The sequence below is a fragment of the Gopherus flavomarginatus genome, chromosome 15, assembly GCF_025201925.1.
Source record: "Gopherus flavomarginatus isolate rGopFla2 chromosome 15, rGopFla2.mat.asm, whole genome shotgun sequence".
In the NCBI taxonomy this organism is placed as follows: Eukaryota; Metazoa; Chordata; order Testudines; family Testudinidae; genus Gopherus; species Gopherus flavomarginatus.
Window position 1 is genome coordinate 20,575,248 of NC_066631.1, and position 22,267 is coordinate 20,597,514.

At 37.1% G+C, this 22,267-nt stretch overlaps 1 protein-coding gene across 10 annotated transcripts in view; it reads right to left on the reverse strand.

The window, feature by feature from the left end:
- SFSWAP (splicing factor SWAP) overlaps positions 1–22,267 on the reverse strand; it is an 87,033-nt gene that overhangs the window by 51,823 nt on the left and 12,943 nt on the right. For 7 of the 10 annotated variants that reach the window (XM_050923495.1, XM_050923494.1, XM_050923492.1 and 4 more), the window contains exons 5-10: positions 20,404–20,629; positions 18,897–19,009; positions 16,697–16,832; positions 8,012–8,249; positions 7,155–7,304; positions 6,707–6,800 (exon numbers count right to left, since the gene is read on the reverse strand). In XM_050923495.1, the coding sequence (XP_050779452.1) occupies positions 6,707–6,800; positions 7,155–7,304; positions 8,012–8,249; positions 16,697–16,832; positions 18,897–19,009; positions 20,404–20,629 (957 nt within the window). The remainder of the gene's footprint in view (positions 1–6,706; positions 6,801–7,154; positions 7,305–8,011; positions 8,250–16,696; positions 16,833–18,896; positions 19,010–20,403; positions 20,630–22,267) is intronic. The other 3 variants (XM_050923497.1, XM_050923493.1, XM_050923491.1) reach the window with 1 other exon arrangement.

Here is a 22,267-nt window from a genome sequence, read left to right on the forward strand (position 1 = left end):
AAAACACTCAGTTTACGAAAGGAATTCTGGACCTCTACTAAAGGTGTTTCATCAGCTCCTGTAACTGCCTGAAGTCAACTACCAAGGACGGTGGTGGGGGCATTGCAGTCTCAGATGATGACGAGATATTAGTGTGAGCTGTCACCTCCTTATGGGTAGGGCCCTACCAAATTCAGGGTCAATTTCAGGGCCAGAGGGTATTAAAATTAGTCAATTTCACATTTTCAGATGTTTACATCTGAAATTTCAGTGTTGTAATCATGGGGGTCTCCCACCCAAAAAAAGGGTCATGAAGCTGTTGTAGGGTCTTGCTTGACTCCTGCCATCACTTCTGCGCTGCCTTTAGAGCTGGACTCTGAAGGCAGCAGCTGCGGCACTTCTGCAGCCAGTGGTGGAAGTGGGTCTGATCTCCGACATGCTGCAGGGAGCGCCCCAGCCAGGAGCTCCTAGCTGCTAGTCCTGGTTGGGCTAGGAAGGGACAGGACTTCCTCTTCCCATGCATGTTCCTGCTCACAGGGAAATCAGACCCACCTCCAGCTACCTTCCCCAGTGCTGGTGTACAAGATAGTTCTTGGATCCAGGGTCAGAAGCTGGTCTTAGGGCTTGATTTGTCATCAAGAGCTCAAATTTTATTTCCTTGTTCTCACAAGATCTACTTTTGAATGAGGAGCAGATCTTATATTTTTCTTCACCACTTCCAGAGGAGCTACGCAGAAACACTAGAGAAATGGAAGAAAAGAATCCAAATACACACAACCCCAAATGTCTCTCTCTACTTTGTCAACACATGTATTCAGTTTCTCAGAAGGACAGGCAAGGGCTTTATAACCTGTTTCCTCTGAATACAAATGTTAAAGAATAGCAAATTAATGCAACTTTCGTTAACTGCTGCCTATGCAAGGTAGTCAAAAACATTTCATACTAAGTCTGTTGTTGAAGCAGACTTATTTTGTTCATGTACATTGCCTCTTTCTTAACCTTTTCACTTATTCAGTGTGCTTTACAATATAATAGAAGGATGCAGGACAAACGATATACGAAAATCCACCTAACTTTTCTGAAAAGGAAACAGACATTTCTGAGAGAGCTGAACTTCTCAATACAAAATCAATTATACTTAGGATATGTCTAGACTACCCGCCGTATCGGTGGGTTAAAATCGATTGCTCGGGGATCGATATATCGCGTCTCATCTGGACGCAATATATCGATCCCCGAGCACGCTTATATTGATTCCGGAACTCCACCAACCCCAACGGAGTTGTGGAATCGACAGGGGGAGCCGCGGACATCGATCCCGCACGGTGAGGACGGGTGAGTAATCCAATCATAGATATTCGACTTCAGCTACGTTATTCATGTAGCTGAAGTTGCGTATCTAAGAACGATGTCCCCCCTTAGTGTGGACCAGCCCTTAGAGAAAACATGTTTTTTCCACTTTTTCTTTGAAAGAACGTATGCATGTTGCATAAGATTTTCCCTCAGAGAAACTGAAGTCAAATATTTTATCTATTTTTTGTAACATTTCATCAAGTACAATTACTACAAAATATACGCTCTTCACTAATTTAAAAAGAAACTACATTTGCGTGTCTTAATTGTAAGATATTACCTAAAACCCATTCCCTCACTCCTCTCCAATAAATATGTAAATTAGAACCACTATAAAAGTCAATTTACCAACAATTTTGCTTAGATGATACCCAACATATAACTTGTTATATATATAATTCTCACTTCATGCTGTTCAATAGACTGAATTTTATAATATTAACTCTGGCCAAAACGGCTATAATATGATGGAGCTGGAAATCTTCCAGCCATTTCAAAAGAGTAGTCATATTAGCTGCAATATATATCAGTAACCCTGCTGGTAAAAAATAGACGTAATATTTCTTTTGGGTTTTTTGAACTTAAAGTAAATCTTAAAAACTTAACCACAAACAATGCAGTAACATGTATTAAAGGTTTAAACAGTGAAAACTATGAGTGAATAAAGAGGCATTCTGCTGTTCCTGGTTAATAATGAATATATCAGATAATAAATTACACATAAAAACCAAAAATTACACATACAAATTGCCTGCAATGCCTAAGTAATATGGGATGATTTGAAAAGAATGGTTTTCTATTAATTTCTTTGTTTTGCCAGTAGCGTTACTTCAGCTATTTTTTTTAAGGAGGTGCAGTTTCAAAATTAATGCCCAAAGCTCCCCTCCCTCGAACTTGTATAATTCTTGGTCTCAAGCTCCTTAAGGGGCCTTCAGCAGAATCAATGAAGATCATTTACAATGATCAGAATGAAAGGTCATGCCACTTCTAACATACAATATCCTGTTTAATAATTCTTAATTTGTACTTATACGGCTCCATGTCTAGTTGGCAGCCAGTTTCAAGCGGAGTGGCCCTAGGGTCGGACCTGGGGCTGGTTTTGCTCAATATCTTCATTAATGATCTGGAGGATGACATGGACTGCACTCTCAGCAAGTTTGCAGATGACACTAAACTGGGAGGAGTGGTAGATACGCTGGAGGATAGGGATAGGATATAGAGGGACCTAGACAAATTGGAGGATTGGGCCAAAAGAAACCTGGTGAGGTTCAACAAGGACAAGTGCAGAGTCCTGCACTTAGGACGGAAGAATCCCATTCACCATTACAGACTAGGGACCGAATGGCTAGGAAGCAATTCTGCAGAAAGGACCTAGGGGTTACAGTGGACGAGAAGCTGGATATGAATCGACACTGTGCCCTTGTTGCCAAGAAGGCAAACAGCATTTTGGGCATTGCCAGCAGATTGCGGGACGTGATCATTCTCCTCTATTCGACACTGGTGAGGCCTCATCTTGAGTAGTGTGTCCAGTTTTGGGCCCCACACTATAAGAAGGATGTGGAAAAATTGGAAAGAGTCCAGTGGAGGGCAAAAAAATGGCTAAGGGGCTGGAGCACATGATTTCTGAGGAGAGGCTGAGGGAACTGGGATTGATTAGTCTGCAGAAGAGAAGAATGAGGGGGGATTTGATAGCTGCTTTCAACTACCTGAAAGGGGGTTCCAAAGAGGATGGATCTAGACTGTTCTCAGTAGTACCTGATGACAAAACAAGGAGTAATGGTCTCAAGTTGCAGTGGGGGAGGTGTAGGTTGGATATTAGGAAAAACTTTTTCACTAGGAGGGTGGTGAAGCACTGGAATGGGTTACCTAGGGAGGTGGTGGAATCTCTTTCCTTAGAGGTTTTTAACGTCAGGCTTGAGAAAGCCCTGGCTGGGATGATTTAGTTGGGAATTGGTCCCACTTTGAGCAGGGGGCTGGACTAGATGACCTCCTGAGGTCAACCCTGATTCTATGATTCTTTGACAAAGATCATGGGGGAGCTAGTCAGTGACTTTAAAACTACTCCAAGTTGCTGCTGCTGCTGCTATAGAGAAAATTTATTTCCCTAGCAGCAGCAGCACTACATCATTACCATTTCTTGCTCTGAAGCCCCCTGAAGGGAGAAGGAAAGAGGTGAGGTTGTGAAGCGGGCTAAGAAGTGAGCTCCTTGCTTTAAGCAATAATTCAGGGCAGATTGGAAGTATTCACAAAACCATCTCTCAAGAAGAGGGCTGGTTTTCATGCACACCTGGATCCTCTTCCATAATAGCAATGGCAGCAGCAGAAGCACCTCTTCTTCCTCCCACCACTGTTTTGGAACCTCCTTTGTTCACTAGTTTTTGCCATAACTCCCACAAAAGAGGGAAGGCGGGTAAGAGGGGAGATACAGGGAACCATCTGAGTGGCTCCTTGCGCATCTGCGGAGGGTCACAGGACAGAAGCTGGGACTCTGCTTGTTGTCAGGCCTCCCGTCTGACAGTCTTCTGTCTGAGTCTCAAAGATCACCCAGCCCTTCCCCTCAATCAGAAAGTGAAGACAGGGTCATTAAGAAACCATTTCAGTGTAAAAAGTAACTTATAAATGGAAATTAAAAACACAGATTGGGGCTTAATTATTTAAGAGCTTTCCACATTAGAGCACAATTGTTTTGGCTGTCTGCAACACTTTAAGCTAACGATGCATGTGAAATAATTAGCAACAGACTTCAATAAGGAGAGAGAAACTGGAAGCCTCTTTCTTACTATGGATACTTTGAGCTGCCATTGGTATTTGTGAACTAAATTGTTAGAACACAACTCCCTAGATGCTTTGAAATCCTCAACAGGGGTGACACTATTAGAAGTACAAGTTGCTTTATTGTCATAAGATTCAATTATTCTGGTAGGGGAAAATGCCAAGGTAAAAATATATATACCAAGTGAAGGCTATTTGGCATGTTCTCCATAAAAAAGAGCTGAAAGACTAAAGGATCTCAGAAGTACATGAACAAAAGCAAAAAACTTTTTTATTCCAATAACCTTTCCCTAATAGATTGTTTGGCTGCTTCTCAATATACTTATTGTTTAAAGATTTTAAATGTTAAGGAAGGACCCATTCCATATTTCAGCCATCAGAGGTTTTCATCCATCCCTCCCTCTGCAGCCATTCATTGGCCAAGCATGAACTAATCTATAAACAGTTTATAGTGATAATATATAACAAAATAACATTAAGGACTTGATCCAGTACCTGCTGAAGTTAATGGTAAAAGTTGATTTAAAGTGATGCAGAAGCAGGCATCAAAGGCTTTATATTTAGTTATATGAATAAAGTATGCAAAGAAAATACCATTAGCCATAATATTAAAAGCACAAATAGCTTTCATCTTTTTGAAAAGTAAGGGAATTATCTGCACAACTACACAGGGGAAAGTTCATATAGTTACACAAAATCTCAAGGAACTTATTTAATCATGCTCCATTGGCTTCTTAGCTATACTGATCACCAGGTCTGAAAGTTACAATACTTCAATTTTAAATGGAAATCCTTAATATCACTTTTCTTTGATGCATCATTTCCTCCAATTTTTTTAAAATAAATTCTTAATCTAGGCAACTAATACAGAATGTAAGCCCACTGCTTTTGCTAGTATACTTCATGAAGAATAGCTGGATAGTAAAGAAAAGAAACTTCTGCATAAAAATGATTAGCTTCTATTAAAATCTTGTAGTTTTAATAGGCTACGAATAATTTACAAATAAATTGTTTTCAAAGACACTTCATTCATTACTGAAATCCAGTACAAGTTAAAAAGCTACACAAGATAAAATCTTACCAAGTAGAATAAATGATATAAATTTCCTAGAAAATTGCTTCAATTTCACAAATTTTCTGGAGTACAGAAAATATGCCTTATAAATACTAGCATACACTAGCTAATAAATTAAGTAGGACTATGTTAGAACTACATTAAGAATTTGATATATCCATGAAAAGGAGGAAACTGTTAGCAAACAGACACTGCCCATTACTCACCATTAGCTGCAGATCTTCAAATTGTGAATGGTTTTATGTACTAATGAACTAATTATATGCCAAAGTTAATTGTTTAAACCAAAATTACTGTGCAACATATTCATTCCTACAGAGTCTACTAATTTAAGAGGAGCCTACACTATGTAATGGAAAATTTGTTAGTAAGAATATTCCTTAGCTGCATTATTGCCACTCTATAACCCAAGTTCACATATCCTTGAATTTGCACTGTAAACTCTCTAAAATAGTTTAAAATAGAAATGCATACATTTAATCCTTATATGTGCTTCACTGAGTTATATACAAAGTTACTGTCGCTTTAAAAGAAGCTTCTGGTTAGAAGATATCTGAAGACAAAGTTCTGAAAGATTCTATAGCAGTCGTAGATGGCTAATGAGAGAGTTAAAAATAGGCATCTGCTGAGAGTCATGAGATCAAACTGCTTGGCCAGATGCTCTAAAGAAAGGGTTGGGGTTTAATTACTGCACAGTAATTTATTTGTATGGATGTCATCACTGCTTCTAGGAAGAGTCCTCCCGCAGCTGCCATTGCTCTACAGACAGCTTACTAGGAGCCTGACAGGCAAAGTTGCTCTTGACTGGGTAGTTTGGTAAGAGCAATTTAAGCGTCCTTTTTAGAATCACTTTCAACACGCTGCTTTGTCCTGTTATATCCACAGCCTGTGAGAATACTGAGCCTGCTCATGTGGCAATTTACTACTTAGCCAAAAAGCTTCATAAATCCACAGAAACTGTAATTTTCTTGCCTTCTTCCACTTCGCTTCTCTATCTTCAATCGTGTGTGTTCTGTTTTCCCCAAAAGCAGAAATTCAGTGGGACGCAGAAAGAAGCAGGTCTTCTCAATTAAAAACAATCAGGACAGCTGCCAGATTACACTGACCTTCTCAGTTAAAGTTTCTCTGAGAGGTAGTGGATCAGAAAAAACTTAAGAGCTGCCTTAGGGACAGCAGACTGAGGCATGCAGGAAGAGGTAACTGCTACTGCTACGCTCCTAAGCTTCATGGGAGCAGAGCACCACTCTGGGTTTTGGATCTCCACATAACAGCCGCATAATTTGCTCAAAAGGTTCTCAGGACATTTCACTTTTCACATTGTCATGAACATTGTTTGCTTATGCTATACTAGACTAAAGCTACAAATCTGATGGATTTATGTTACACGAAATAAAAGGCATCCAAGTCCCATCTCCAACAAAAACACACTCTACAGGAATCAGTTTTACATATTACTCTCTGAATGTAGAATACAAAAGAGAACAAAATGATCTACCTTCCCCACCACCTGTCCCATCATAAACATACCTGAGAGCTGTCACTGCTCTCTTTTTGAAGGAAGAATTGTTTCTTAAATTCATAGTAGGGATTATATTGATGCCATGGTTGCAGGAACTCAAACCTATTAAGAGAGAAGGACAAGTAATTTGAGAAATATACACATGAACAAAGTAAATGCCAACGATCATTTACCATCTCACTACCTCAGGCACAGGAACACTATTTGGTGTTCTGAAATATAACAGCTTATGCCTAAATTCCCAGGAGATATACGCATTCAGAAGCGCAACTTCTGGATTCTGAGTTTTAGCATTAACTTTAAGTGGTCCCTTGAATTTTAACACAAAAAATTACCAAATACCTTCCTTAAAACATTTTCCTTCAGAAATGCATGCATTGCCAATAAAATAAACAGTCCAGCTGGTTTTTTTAAAAAGAAGAATATAAAATGAAAGTTAAGAGAAGACTTTCTCACCTCAGATCATTCTTGGCACGAACACTGGTTTCAAACTTAATTCCATTCCTAGCAACATATTCAGCCAGCTTGTCAATAACAGGTTGGATATCTGGAGGTGGTGGGATAATGGCAACCACTGGAGCAATTGTGCTGCAAACATCAGAAGTCCTTTATTTATAAATAGGATATATGAACACATTTCAATTTGATTATTGCTTTACCAAAAATTTTATACATAAGTTCACTCTTTGGGCTGTTATGTACTTCTAGAGATTAAATATTTGCTTTCAAGCAAAAAATTCATTATGATAAACCATAAATTACGATAAACCATACATGCAATCGATCATCTGGTTCACCTAGTCTCATAAAAATGACATTTTCTGCATCAATGTTATCAGAAGAATCTCTGGAAACAATCACAAATACAGCGATTAATACAATTGTTTTAAAATATTTTACACTGGTTTATACAGTAGTGGTGCACATAATCCAAGCTGCTTTAAAACAAAAACAGTTGTTACAAGTGTCTAACTGATCACAAGCAATCTAACTTGGTATGTTTCTAATGTCACATAGCTAAATTAAACATGCCTCAGATATGGATCAATTTCATGCAGGAAAAGAACACATTTAATATTTTAAATGGATTTTGTGTGTGGTAATAATTACGTTTCTAGGAATTTATAATGCATTTGTAGTGTGTTCCTTACCACATCTGATCCAAACTATGAACTAACCATTGCCCCTAGATACTGTCAATAAGAGGCATGCCATTACATTGGTGAAACTAAAATTAAACTTTCATTGCTTAAAAAACAATATTTTTTCAAGCTGAATATAGGAAACATACATATAACATGAAAGTATGGTACCTTGGAGCAGATGTAGTAGAAGTTAACCCACTATTGGAATCAGTTGTATCTGGGGGAGGTGGAGGTGTAGTACCAGGAGGTGGAGGTACTGATGTTACTCCTGTAGTGCTTGATACAGTCATCCCTGCAGGCAGTGCACTGTAATAGGTAGCAACATCAATTCCTGGGGGTGGAGGTGCCAGGCAATAGGTTCCATCAGGTAGCATATAGTAACTGTAATACATGGCTGCCACTGTTGCTATAAAGAAATCCAAAAAAACCCATTTGTTTTAAGATCAACAGTTCAGGAAGTTTGCAGAAAAAGCACATGGTAAAAAAAAAAACAGATTTTCTGCACTGCTACGGTAACTAGAATGTCACTGATTCATATTTCAAATCAAGTAATGTTTTATTTATTTTTCTGGTATAGGAAATGGAATATGGTTCACATCAACACATTTAGGTTAAATGAGACAGACATATTGAACGTGGCATCAGAGTACATCCAAGGCCAACCGGAAACCAAAGAGGCACAAGCAATGAAGTGAACCACTAAAGGCACATAAATTGCATGTTAGCCTGCTTTTCTTCTTCATGAAAGTTATACTTTATAAGTTTTAGCTAAATTAAAACCATGTGTGCACTGTAAATATTAGGAAAAATAATCTGTATTTTATACTCAAAATCAGCTTCTTTAATTTGAGGAAAGAAAATTAGAATATTAATCAGAGAGGTACTAGTAGAGTAAAATTAATTTTAATACAGAAAAGTTCTAGTAAAGGTTTACGTATTTCTAAATACTTTTAGAAAAAAAGATTAATGAATCTTTCCAGATTACCCAGGACAAGTAAAATGTTAGTTTACATAAACGGCCAAAAATCCAGGTTGCCTGGTTAATCAATTTCCCTCCTTTTAATATTAAAGATATAGTTGCATTACAAACTTTTGGACTTAAAGTTACAATTTAATCTGTATCCAGTCATGAAGAATAAGAAACAATTTGCCCAATTAATTAGCTTAAAAACTATATATGCATGCACAAAACCTGAAACACTGAACTTTGCCGGGTTTTTGGTTGTAGCTGGAATATGCCTTACAGAGAACTGTCTATTTAGAATACTTCAGCACTAGCTTATAGCCTCACTGTCATGGGCTGCAAAAGCCTGCATAATTCATACGCGCCAGTGGCACAACAAAATTATAATTTCATCCTCAAGAGACAAAAAATACAAAATTCACAGCTGTTAATGTGTTATTCTATTAGTTATAGATGTATGAATCCCTCATTTATGAAACATCAGCTGAATGTACCACTGCTGTTCCTAACTAAACACCAGCTGAATGTGCCACTGGTGTTTAGTTATGAACAGCATAATTTTCAGTTGTGATAATAAATTGGTTAGTCTCATCCCATTGCCAGTGGATTTTTCTCTACAGTAGACAGGACAAAGTTCAGAGATGTTCAGACCTGGAGAGAGAGTTTAAGCTTATCTCAAGTCTCTATTCAAAGCAAAATGTATGATGGTTGGGTGAAGGGCTGGTCTAGAAAGGCTCAGGAATAGAAAAGTAGTGGTACTGTACACTAAACTTGAGATGCTTCAATAGACCTGTGTAGGAAGTTTGAATGGCACATACTTGTAAAGTCAGGTCTTCAAAAGCTTCATTTTCATGAGCCCTGTATTTCACCCATATTTAAAATCTAACAGTGGAATTACCACAGCTGTCCCTTGCATTCTGCCTTACATCAAGGAATAAACAAACGAGTATTGCGAAAGAAATGGCATCCAGTGGAAGCCAAATAGTCTCAAAAGAGAATTGGGGGGTAAACATGGCAACTCAAGATGCAATCTCCATAACAAAACAGCATAGGAATGGTAATAGCTGCGCTAGACTTGTCTCTCAGATCAAAGAGGTTATCTCTGAAGTACGGAAAAGAGAATAAGGGCTTCAACTTGAGAGATGCCTACAGTTAAATGCACATGGTATAAGCATGAGGAATCTTCAATTCAGCAGGCCTGCTCCCAATTCCCATCTTTGACAACAATGAAACCCCCACACAGCTGATTTCACTTCAATGCAGAGAGCGTATCAGGCTCCTCATACACTGCCCCATGCCTGTACAGGAGAACTGCCCTGGTTCTTCTATAAGGTGGTATTCCACAAATGCAGGGAAAAATGAACTACCTCCATCTAGCTCAATAGGGTTTTAATTCAAGAGGTTCCTGTGATTCCGTGAGGTTCTTTATTTTACCACGGAAAATTGCAATGTCTAGTTTTTGAAATTCTACACTCCTTCCCCTCTCTTCTACCCGAAACTTTACTCATAATACCCGCAAAGAACTGTAGTAAGAACGATACACCTTTTAGCCAGTGATTTATCAACGGCTGGTTATGTTGCTTAACAGATTTAGAAACCAAAGAAAATCAGTGCAATGATTTCACATTCCCAAAATTCGAAATTGTAATTTAAATCTTTATCTGACTTTAAACATGCATTCTATCAATTACTATGCAGCAATATTTGTAAAATTTAAACAATGGAACAGAAAAAAAATCCATGCAATAATTTCAGATGTGACTTAGTAAAAACTCTGCAAAATACAAACAGGATTATGTGTAAATTTTTAGAACTTGATACAGATTTGAAAATTATGACCAACGTTTAACATCCAATACTCTGTATATGGAAAGATTGGTGCATTTCTTGATTGTCTAATTATCTGACTTCTCCCAGCCCTTCTTAATAGAATGACTGATTTAGCAGAGAGCCTATCACATCTCCAGATATTCCCTTACAGTAAAAAAATAGCAAGAGAAAAAAATTCACATTCAGCATCTTAAATACACTGAATTTATTGGTACTAAATCACCACTGAGGAACTTCGCTTCTATAGATGAGCAAAAGGTTGACTACCTGGCCATTGTGTTTAGAAGATATTGAGACAACAATATACAGAAAAATTTATAGCTATTACTGCTTTGCTTCTGAGGGATGTGATCCTAAAATTTATCATCGAATTCTTGAATGTGTCTTGAAGAAAAAATAAATTGTACTGCACTGCAATTTACTAAGCTAAATTACTGATAGACAAGATAGAAACCTATTCTGTACAGATAGAGCCAAACAGATTCAATGCTTATACATGGAAGGACATAAGTGTAACAAAATTCCCCAATTAGTCTTATCACCACCTTTTTAACATATAACTTTTAAGCACAAGCACATATAATATATTCTCCACACCATAATAAAGATGTCATTTACATGGGAAAAAATTATAAAAACAAAAATGTTCCTTTTTTTCCCCTACATTTATGGAAAAGCCACTGCTATGTTCTGCTTTTGTTAAGTAGCAATTATGACAGCTGGATCCTGAAAGTATAAGTACCAAAAACCAAATCATAGAAAAAAAAAATCTTTTCTAACAATCAGCAAATCTAGAATACCCCTGCAGTCTGTTACTTGCCTACTTCCTTATTTAATCTCGAGAGAGGCTCATTTAAGGTCTCTAGATCATCTCGTTTCATCATGTACACTGTACTTTGCTTTTGGTGGATCTGAAAATTGCAAAATAAACTTCCAACCTGTACAAAATTCAACTCACTAATGAGCAAAAGAGCCGCTTTACTGTGAAACAGATCTTCCAATGCTCCTCCCTTTAAAAGACGCATTTGACAGAACTATTTGTGTGAATAACTCACCTCAACCGCTCAGCCATTTAAAATATGCTTGCTTAGAGAGCTGAAGAAAATGAACTATAGAAAAATGACAAATTTAAGCATAACTGGCATTTTGAGTGCCTCAGTTTCCATTTGCTTAAACCCAAAACAGCTGAAAGGGACCATATATTTAAGGAATGCTAAGCACCTGCCTTCTAAACATTAGGATGCTTTAAGATGTCTCAAAATTAAATCTCCCCAAATCACTACCCACTCTTTTGAGAATGTAGGCCACAAGGAATCAGCTCAAGGCAATGAATTCACCAGACACCTAGCTAGGCTTGTATTAAAGACTTGAGCCTGAATGCTGTCATCAAAATGAACTTCCAGATTTGGATTCAACTGTTTTGGATGCTAATCCAGTCCTCTCTAGAAACATCAACCACTAGTCACAGATACGACCCATCCTAAATTACCATGATGTTACTGTGTAGATAGCATGAAACAATCATGTCATCCTTCATGACATATTCAGATTTATTTAATGGATTGCAGAAAACGTCCATAGATTATCTTGTATTATCACATAAACCACCACAGTCAAAGAATACTCAAATTGGACACCATCTGACTTTCTAATGTAAAAAAAAAAAAAAAACTCAATATTCCTCCCACTCTATCCCCCAATAAGAAAAATTTGCAATGGCTTTAAAGTGGAAAGACAGATGTTCAATTTCTTACCACTGAGTTGCGGAAGCAGACAAATTTCCTTCAAATTTCTAGCCTTTCATAGAATCATAGAAGATTAGGGTTGAAAGAGACATCAGGAGCTCATCTAGTCCAAACCTCTGCTCAAAGCAGGACCAACACGAACTAAATCACCCCAGCCAGGGCTTTGTCAAGCCAGGCCTTAAAAACCTACAAGGATGAATATTCCACCACCTCCCTAGGTAACCCATTTACCCTTTACTCTGCCCTACCCAAATATTTTGTATCTATCTACTTACTACAAAGCAAATATTATAAATGAAGATTAGCAAAACTCTACAATGGATCCTCTACACATAAAGGGGCACATCTCCCTTTCACTTCAAGGAAACCTCTATCCTCTTATGCAGGAGCTTAATTTGGTCCAATGACTGTGTCAATGAATACTGTGCAAGAACTGTGGATGATTTTAACATAGGTATTGTGGAAATTTGAATTCTCCCAACTACCAAATGCGGCAAGGTCTTAGAAAGTAACTAATTAGTAGCTAATGCCCAAAAAAAGAAATATAAAGTTATTAACAGCCTACAGATTTGCAGTTTAAATGCAGCTTGCATAGGACTGGCTCAGCTTGCTAAGACATTTATCCAAAAGGTTCTTTACTAAGTGATGGCATCAACAAGCTGAAGGGTTGTCAGCTTCCAAAAGCAGACAAAATCTAGACAAAATATAACTCTCAAACTTTAAGCAATAAGATACAAGTACACTGTTTGCCCCAGGTGGTTAAAAAATGCTTTCAACATTTTAAAGCAAAACACTTAAGTCCATTAAGGATCAATGTTTAAATTAATGCTTTGCATGAGCGCCGGGCTGTTGAATGTTGTCAACGGCAAGATCAGGGTCTGAAAGAATAACCAGCAAGAGTGCACTATAAACCCCTTGAAAAAAATGCATTGCATAGCTTTAGTTATAAAATCTTAATCAAGAAAACAATAGTCATGCCTTAACAGGCTTTAACATCAGTATGACATTACAGTAACCCAAGTAACCCGAATTAACAGGGCAATCACCAGAATGCATTACTAGGATACTGCCAAAAACAGTTTTTCTTAACTGTCACTAACCACTAATACACATAACTGAGCAATATCATGCCACGAAGAGACACTCAAGAGATCATTTTATTGTCAGAAATATGAAGATGAAGAGCCCTTTGTAATTCAGTTCTAGTTAGTGCAACAATTTATGCTATGCCTATTCCTATATGTACTCCTGTTTTCAGATTAAAACTATCCCCTTCAACAGTATCCTGCAACACCAAGTTCCACAAGTTAATTTTATATTGCATCAAACTATTATTCTATTTACACGTTTTAATTTTGATGCTTTAGTTTCATCATATCCTTTCTTAGTCTTCTATTTATCACAGAAATGAATTATGCTTTCTCTTTAGTTATATAGTTTATACCACCATTCTATTTTATCTCCTACTGCTCTGCATTCTAACTTGACTTCACTTTTAAAGTCCCTCCTAGGAGAGAATCACCTTTTGCTGGACCTTTTTTATTTCCATGCTATTTTGAGATAAAGAGAAAAGGCCATTTTGTAAGAAAAAAGGTAATATGAAGTGCAATCATCCAAAATTACTATTAAGACCTTGCTATTTTCTTTTTTAATTGGTGGTTTTATTTCTCCCAAGTTGGATGGGGATTTATAAATATAAATAATTTTAATTTAAATTAATTTATGCCCTTTTTGAACAATTTACCAGATAATTTTTACTACCAAGAAAGACCAAGCTACATGATGATCACTAAAACACTTCAGAAATTATTTAAACCTGCTGTACTTCATTTGATAAAAGCTTGAAGTCATTTAGGCAGCAACTCTGTGCATTTGGTCTATTGAAAAGTAGACTGATCATAGGAAGATGGAGTCAATGCTCATATACAACCCATGGTTAGAGCTGCTTTCTTTAAATCTATACAATATATCAAAGAGGGAAACCAAGCATAATGAGCTGAGTATTTAATGAGGCTTGCTGGCATTAAAGTGCTGCCAGAGTGCATTTACAGTAGTATTTCTTGTGGAGCTACCCTAAAAGTGAAAGCAAATTAACTAATTCTTCTCCAAAGCCATATTTTTGGAAGTTGGGGGTGGGGAGAATTAAAAAAAAAAAAACAAAAAAAAAAACTCCCAAACCCATAACCAAAATAAACCCAAAACACAAAGAACCTTATGCAGTGTTTCACACACTGATTCCTTTAGCAAAATCAATACTCAATCCTCTTCAAAACCATTCAAAAGCATAGCACAAATAACACGGTACACAATAACAACAGCATTTACGTGTAAGATAGTTATACATGCTGCATGCTCAAAGGTAGACTATTTTGTAGTTTCACTCTAATACATTGAACAACCTTTCAACAAAGAATCCCACCTTGCAAACTTGGCAGATCCTAAATCACCACAGGCTTATATATAAATCATAGTAGTTGACGATAGTTAACAAGCTGTGCCACATTCACAAACATCTGCACTATTCTGATAAAAAGTGAGTTCCATAAGAAAGACCATGAATGATATTATTTGTCCTTTCCAAACTAGAATGTTTCTACAGGGAGACAAGCAAGGGTTGGTTGTTTTTATGGTGGCAAATGAGCAGAAAACTGGAGAGGTAAAACTTGACACAGTGCTAATTCTGTGATTCTCAGCTGATGAATCTTGTCCCACTTATGGACAAAAGGTGATCAAGAGAGACAGGTAATACAGAAAACACTTCACAGCTTCTAATTCCCTGTTCATAGATACGTTCAAAATAAATAACTTTCTTTCTCAAAGTTTTCCATTTCCCAGGCTCAATAGAGATCTTATTTCTTATTTATAAAGCCTCTTATTCAGGCACAGATTTCAAAAAAATTGTACTGCTTATACTTTCCAGGATAATCACTTGAAATTTATGCTAGGAGGCACTGAACAAGTTGGGTCATGTGGACAATCAGTCACTGCATTTTGGGATGTTCTGAGCAAACTGATTAGTTTAGCCAATCAAAAAATAGCAGTTGCAGATGCATTTGTGACAAGACTAGCAGGAGGATGAGAAAATTGTACACCTATCAGATGTTCTCTGAGACTGTCCACCAGATCATCATGAAGCACAGCAGCACGGAACGGGTATCCTGTTAGTGGGACAAGTACATTGTTTTCAACATCTACTGTGTTTCTCATTTTGAGTCTGGAAAAAATAGTAACATGCACAGAAGGTTATGAACTCCGAGAGTTTTGTATAACCTCAAATTTAGTACCATGACTGATCTTACAACATTAACCGTCCTCTGAATCTCCTTGAAATCTGTCCTCTGGTAGGAGCGATCGACAAGGAAATGGAACTGGCACATATCAGCAAACTGAGACGGCATGAAGACTGACCATTTCTGATTCAATCATCAGCAATTAACAGAGCATTCAGTCTCTCTCAATAGGTTCATCTGTCTCTAAAATAAGTAGGCCTCAACCTAGTGGAGTACTTGTTGTAGAGTAGCACCAGAACTTTGAACTGAATCTGGAATCGGACACTGAGCTTGAGAAGCTCACAGGAGGCCTGGTCTGAGATGTTCATGTTGGTCTTTCTTGTCCAGAAAGCAATTTGGTGGACACTAAATAAGCTGTAGTTTCAAATGCATTAGTCAATTCTACACAGAATGAAGTGGACCGGAGTGACGTCAATTAGGGAGTGATGAAACCATGGAATGGAAGTGTCCAGAGGTGGGAAGAGGCATTTCTTTCTATTGTTACTATGTGAGCACCCAAGAATGGGAAGTTTAAAACACTGATGGCATAACATATATATGTGCAATACTGCTAGTGTACTTCATACTGAACGCATTAAAGACAGTTTTGTTTCATTCCTACTAGACACCCATCTGCATATACTACGGACCTAGTATAAATCCAAGTAATTTCCGTTCATCCCAAGCGATCCCAAGATAAATTACTACCAACTATATGGCAGTGCAAGAAAGCATGGGGCTTGATCTTGAGATTTCATATGCCCACACTCCCTAGGAAATCAGGTACAGGTACTGGATTTGTGACTGCTGGAATTATATGGTATAAAAGAAATTCCATTTTCTCTCAAAATAAAAACAAACAGAATCTCTTCAAGGCTTAATTAAGACACCAGAAAAATAATGTTACACTGGAAAGTTACCAGTCCTTAGATAAAAGGACTATCCATCTGGAAAGATAGATCAATACTATCACCTCTCATTACTTTCATCTATAAAGAGGACAATTCTCATATTTACTATAATCTTTGTATCATAAAGTACTTACAATCTGCAGGATAGTCCACCTGTGATGTCTGTATGGCTGCACCATCTGCTGATTGTGGGGTAGATGAGTTATTGTCAGACTGAGCTTTGCGGACAAGTGCTGCAAGTGGATGATCAGGATCCACCACTTTTAAAGGCTGCAGAAATTGTAATGACATCAATGTAACACTTGATCAACAATTTTAACTACAAGCATTTAGAACTTCTGAATTTGAGGATGAAGAACAGCAATATAACACCCCCTTCCCCCAATGACTTCAGAATGCCTCACTGTTATGCTTTAGAGAAATAACGACACAGCATTCGGAACACAAGTCTGAATGGATCTCTTGCACATTAAAGGTCTACCCTTTACACCTTTTATGTCACCCTGACTAGAAACCTGCTGAAAAGTGTTAGATTTATCACAAAAGCATACCTGAAGTGAGCAATAAGAATGACAAAACAGCATACAGTAACTCCTCGCTTAATGTTGTAGTTATGTTCCTGAAAAATGTGACTTTAAGTGAAACAACGTCAAGCGAAGCCAATTTCCCCATAAGAATTAATGTAAATGGGGGAAGAGGGGGGAGAGGCAAGAGGTTAGGTTAGGTTCCAGGGAAATTTTTTTCTCCGGACAAAAAACTATATTATATATACAAACAGTATGTGTTTTAAACAATTTAATACTGTTCACAGCTATGATGAGTGTGAAGTTTGCTTGAGGTGGTGCAACTAGCTGCAACGAGCTGCTCTTCCTGCAAGCAGTGGACAAAGCAAGCAGCCGCTAAACGACATTAGAAGGAAGCATTGCACAACTTTAAATGAGCATGTTCCCTAATTGATCAGCAACGTAACAAAGAAACGTTAACTGGGAAGACTTTAAGTGAGGAGTTTCTGTATTTGTACATTTTTAAATAAATCTGTAAGATGAGGAATTCTGTAGCTGCCTTACAAGTAACATGCTATCAAAGCTAGCATTAAATATCAATGGTGGGTCTTGTGAAAATATGAGGTATTTCTATAGAATATGAGGATTGGAAGAGACCTCAGGAGGTCATCTAGTCCAATCCCCTGCTCACAGCAGGACCAACACCAACTAAATCATTCCAGCCAATGTTTTTTATTATTGGCCAATTAGCATTTTTACCATTCCCCTTAAACATCCTCAAAAAGAAGTGAAAGATTAGTCTCCATTACATTCTTATAGCTGTTTATGCCATTACCATTAGCAAGGTATCTTGAATAAATACAGGAAACAAAAATGCTTAACAATCTTGTAAAAATAAATGGATAACACTTAATTGTCAAAATGTCATTCAATTAAACTATCATTAGATACTAGGATTCTATTTAAGTGTAAAAAGAAAACATTAAGTTGAGAATGTATGAAGGGACAAGATCTCTTAAAGAACTGTTTATCGCTGATATATAGTTAATATGGAAACAATCCTTTATTGTTATGCAACAGAAAAAGGTGTATTCAAAGCCAGAACACCTCAAAGATAAAAGTAGACTGCTAAAAATAATATAATTTACATGTCAGGGTTCACATAGGATTTTTTTATTCAAGTGATCAGGAAATAAATGTTAAACTATTTTCCTAATAGGGCAAACTTAACTTGAAAATAAAAAGCAATTTTTTTCCCAATAATTTCAAAATCAACACTGATACTGCAGCAGATCTGTGATTGAGAAGTTTCTCCTTCACAACCCAGCTTCTTGCGCTGCTTGACCTTGTGCTTAAGACATAAGATTTTTGTCATTAAAAGTATGTCACAATTTCAGCATAACTACTTCACAATAAAACAAAATAGAGGAGAAGGCTGGTTGTCAGGGAATAGAACTAACTATTCAAACTACTAATCTTGGCAATTTGCTAGGGTGTCCAGGAAATTAAGAAAGCATGAGGCAGGAAAACTAAAGCACAGAAGTTATATATTCCAAAGTTTTTACCAATATGTAGGCTCTATTTTTTCCAGCTGTGTCAACAAAGCAAGGGAAGTATGGCATTACAAAGACTGTACCGGATACAAATCAGAAATTGCAACTTGAAGCATTACAACCTAGAACCATAGTTTTAATATGGTCAAATACCTTTTATTAGTAGTAGTAATTTGTATTACAGTAGCACCTTGGAACCCAAGTCATGGATAAGGACCCCATTGTGATTTATATTCTACAAAGAGAACAAAAGACAGTCCATTCTCCAGATGGCTTACCTTCATAAGCTCTTCAAGTCTATTGCACTTTTTTGAGGCAAAGAGACTCGGATGCAGGTAGTTGCCGTCTTCATCATCGTCATCCTCCTCTTCATCAGAGTTAACTTTTGAATCTACATGAAAGCCAATGTTTAGAGGGGGGATTTTAGTTTGATTTCTCTCTCTCTTGCCATTTTAAGAGGTGTCAAGTAGGGAGAAAGGGAGCAGGAATAGAGTTAATTTTTAACACCGTTAGAAGCTATGGCTTTAAGAAACTCAGTCTTTTCAAGGAATAACCTACAGAAATTCTAATGTGTGAATGAACTTTTAGTTCTTTAAATCTGGTATGTTGTATCTCCTTTTATTTTCAGTAACAGCTACAGAACAAAAATGAAAAGCCTAATGAATCTTGACAAACTAAACTATTACACAATACTATTAAAATGTTCTCGTGACCATTTAAAAGTTGGCATTATGTAAATGACAGATGCATACATATTTGAACAAGCATAATTTATAGCAGTTCAAGTTCAAATGAAATTTATGTGCAAGTAAATTTCCACTCTCACTTGCATATGTAGTTGAAGGCTTTATGTTAAGTTTTTTCAACAGTGTAGGCCAAGCCCATGGCTACAGATTATTAAACCCTGAAAAAAGGGTTAAAACAAAAGAGGCACAGTAGCATTACTGGCTATCATAAATTATTAATATTAGAGTGAGGGTGCGCAAATGCACGGCAGATTTTTAAACTACTTTATTTTGATAGTACTACTTACATATTCCTAAAATTTTACTTGCGAATATTGCAGCTCACACATATTGGTGCTACATATAACTTTAAGTTGTCAACATTAAGTAAACCATTATTTCCTGTGTACTAATTAGCTGAATGTTTTCTCAGTGATTGCCCTGCTCCCCCTCTACGCAATGTATTCCCCTTTTGGGAAACAAAGATCAATAAATAATTCAACGAAGACTTCAGTTCTTTTACATTTGCACAAGATTTAGAAAAAACAGTATCATGCAATTAATTCTACAAAAAGCAAATGCTACCAGAAAGGTGCAGAAAGAAATCCAAACAAAAGCATTTTTACAAACATGTGGTAACTTTCATCCAAAAGCAAGCTATATACAGTGATCATGTACCCATGACATTCAGCCACTTCTGAGGTAATAAGCAGCCAAAAAAATCTTACTGCGTTATATCAAACTTGGTTTGATACAGAGCGCGCAGCCCCGCCAGAACGCTGCTTTACCACGTTATATCCGAATTCGTATTTATATTGGGTGGTGTTATATCGGGGTAGAGGTGTAGCAGCAATGCACAACGGTTTAGGACAGGCAGTGATCACCACCTTACCCAAATGAAACTGCTGGAGTAATTTACATAGACAGAATGTAGTAACTCCCATGTGGCCCTGCCTTATTCCAGTTCAAGTAATTGCCTCATTTTTGCAAAATAAAGCAGAGAACATTTATAAAACTACACATGATCAAGACATGCATTTTATATCAAACAATAACTTACTCTTTTTTTCTTCCATTTTGTTTTCAGAAGGAGCAGCATATCGTCCCTCCTTCATAGCCTTCTGAACGAGTTTGTAATAGGGGTTGAGGTAGTGATCGAATCGCAAGAAGTCAAACTGAGAATTGCGGGCTTGCTTGGCTTTCAGCATAATCTCAAACTGAACTCCCTGCTTGCACACAAAATTTGCAGTACGCTCTATAATTGCATGCATTTTTGCAGTTGGTGGCTATGGGAACAAAGTAAAAATACTTATGAACACATTTTACCAATCAATCCATGAACAATTAAGTAAATTAGTGAGACGCCTATCTAGAGTTAAAACAAAAGAAGAGCTTCCATATCTGGAAGAAGCTTCTTCAGCTTCCATATCTGAACAAACCCTGAAGATTCACCATGTTTCCTTCCTGTAAACTTCTCCCACTAGTCTCTCTCAACACAATTACCATTATTTCTGCTGAAGGCAATTAACAACACTCTTGAAGTATGCAAATAATGTCCTAGACTGGTAGAGAGATCGATATTAAGTAGCAAGACTTCCTCCAGGAAATCGTATCTGAGCAGTGTCCTCTGAACTGCCATTCTTCTGTGCTGCCACAACCAACCACAGTCAAACCTATCAAAGTTTGAATGTTTTTTTCAAGGAATAAAGCTAAACAGCACTACATCATTCTCACCCCACTAGTGAGGACTACTGAAAGCTGCCCCCTACACTTCCGAATAAAATCAAACCATCTGGAGAAGAACATAATTTAAGAATTGAAATGCTTCATAAGGAGTACTGCTCACTGTCTTTATTTAATTCGCTACTTGGCTAAGTCTATTTTTCTTAACTACACATGATGAATTTCTACAATTAAAATAATTACTGATACCCAAGAAGAACTAGATGCCACATTAATAGTTCATTCTATGTTTTTACATTTTTTGCACCAACAGACAGATACAGAAATCTGAGTAGATCATAGCAAGTTTCCATTTCAAAACAGCTAAGGCAAACCATACTATTAAGATTGGTGCCATTTGTTTAAATGTGGAAAAATATTTTTGTTTCAAGGTGATGTAAACACAAAGGATCTTTATTTTGGCAAGTTTATTTCTACTGAAGTCTTTATTAAAATATTAATTTGAAAAATAATCCCACTTTTGTCTAATGTTTTCCCCAACTGTTACAAGTAACACCTGAGGTTATTATAATTAAAAAAGTTAGCAAAGAAGTTCTCTACAGTATAAGTTTATTTACTTGTGTATCTGACAGAACTATGTGCACAGCCAGTTTCACAATGCAATCATTTAATTAGTTGGTCTCTGGTGGCCCTTTTGAGCAGCAATAGGCGAGAGAAACAGAACAGGAAAATATTATCGAAGCCATAAATATCAGCAGGAGGCAGAAGATGTATCAAACTTATTTTTAACTCTTTCTCCAAATACACTAGATTTAAAGTTAATGGTATTCCTTTCAGAACAAGCCACTGAAAAATATATGCTATGATTAATTACTGCTATGCTGACAGGGAAACTTATTACTGAGATTATTAGTACTACTGGCCTGTAAAAATAAAGTGTATTTTTAAAAATGGGGTTTGGGATTGACAGTAACTCCGAAAAAATAAAAAACTTGCATTTTGGATAGTAACCTTGGATTTTTTGATAAATGGAGTGATGACACTTGGCACATGTCACAAACTTAAGAGAGGACCCTAGCAACTTCTAGAGGGTCCTTGGAGGCACAGCATCATTAGCCATCTGTATGCCCTCATAAAATCAAAGAGCAGTATCACAACTGCAGTCTACCAGGTGAGAAAAAAGATATTGAAAGGAGAGAGAAATGGAGAGCCCAGAATCAAGCGATTCCATTGTGATCAGA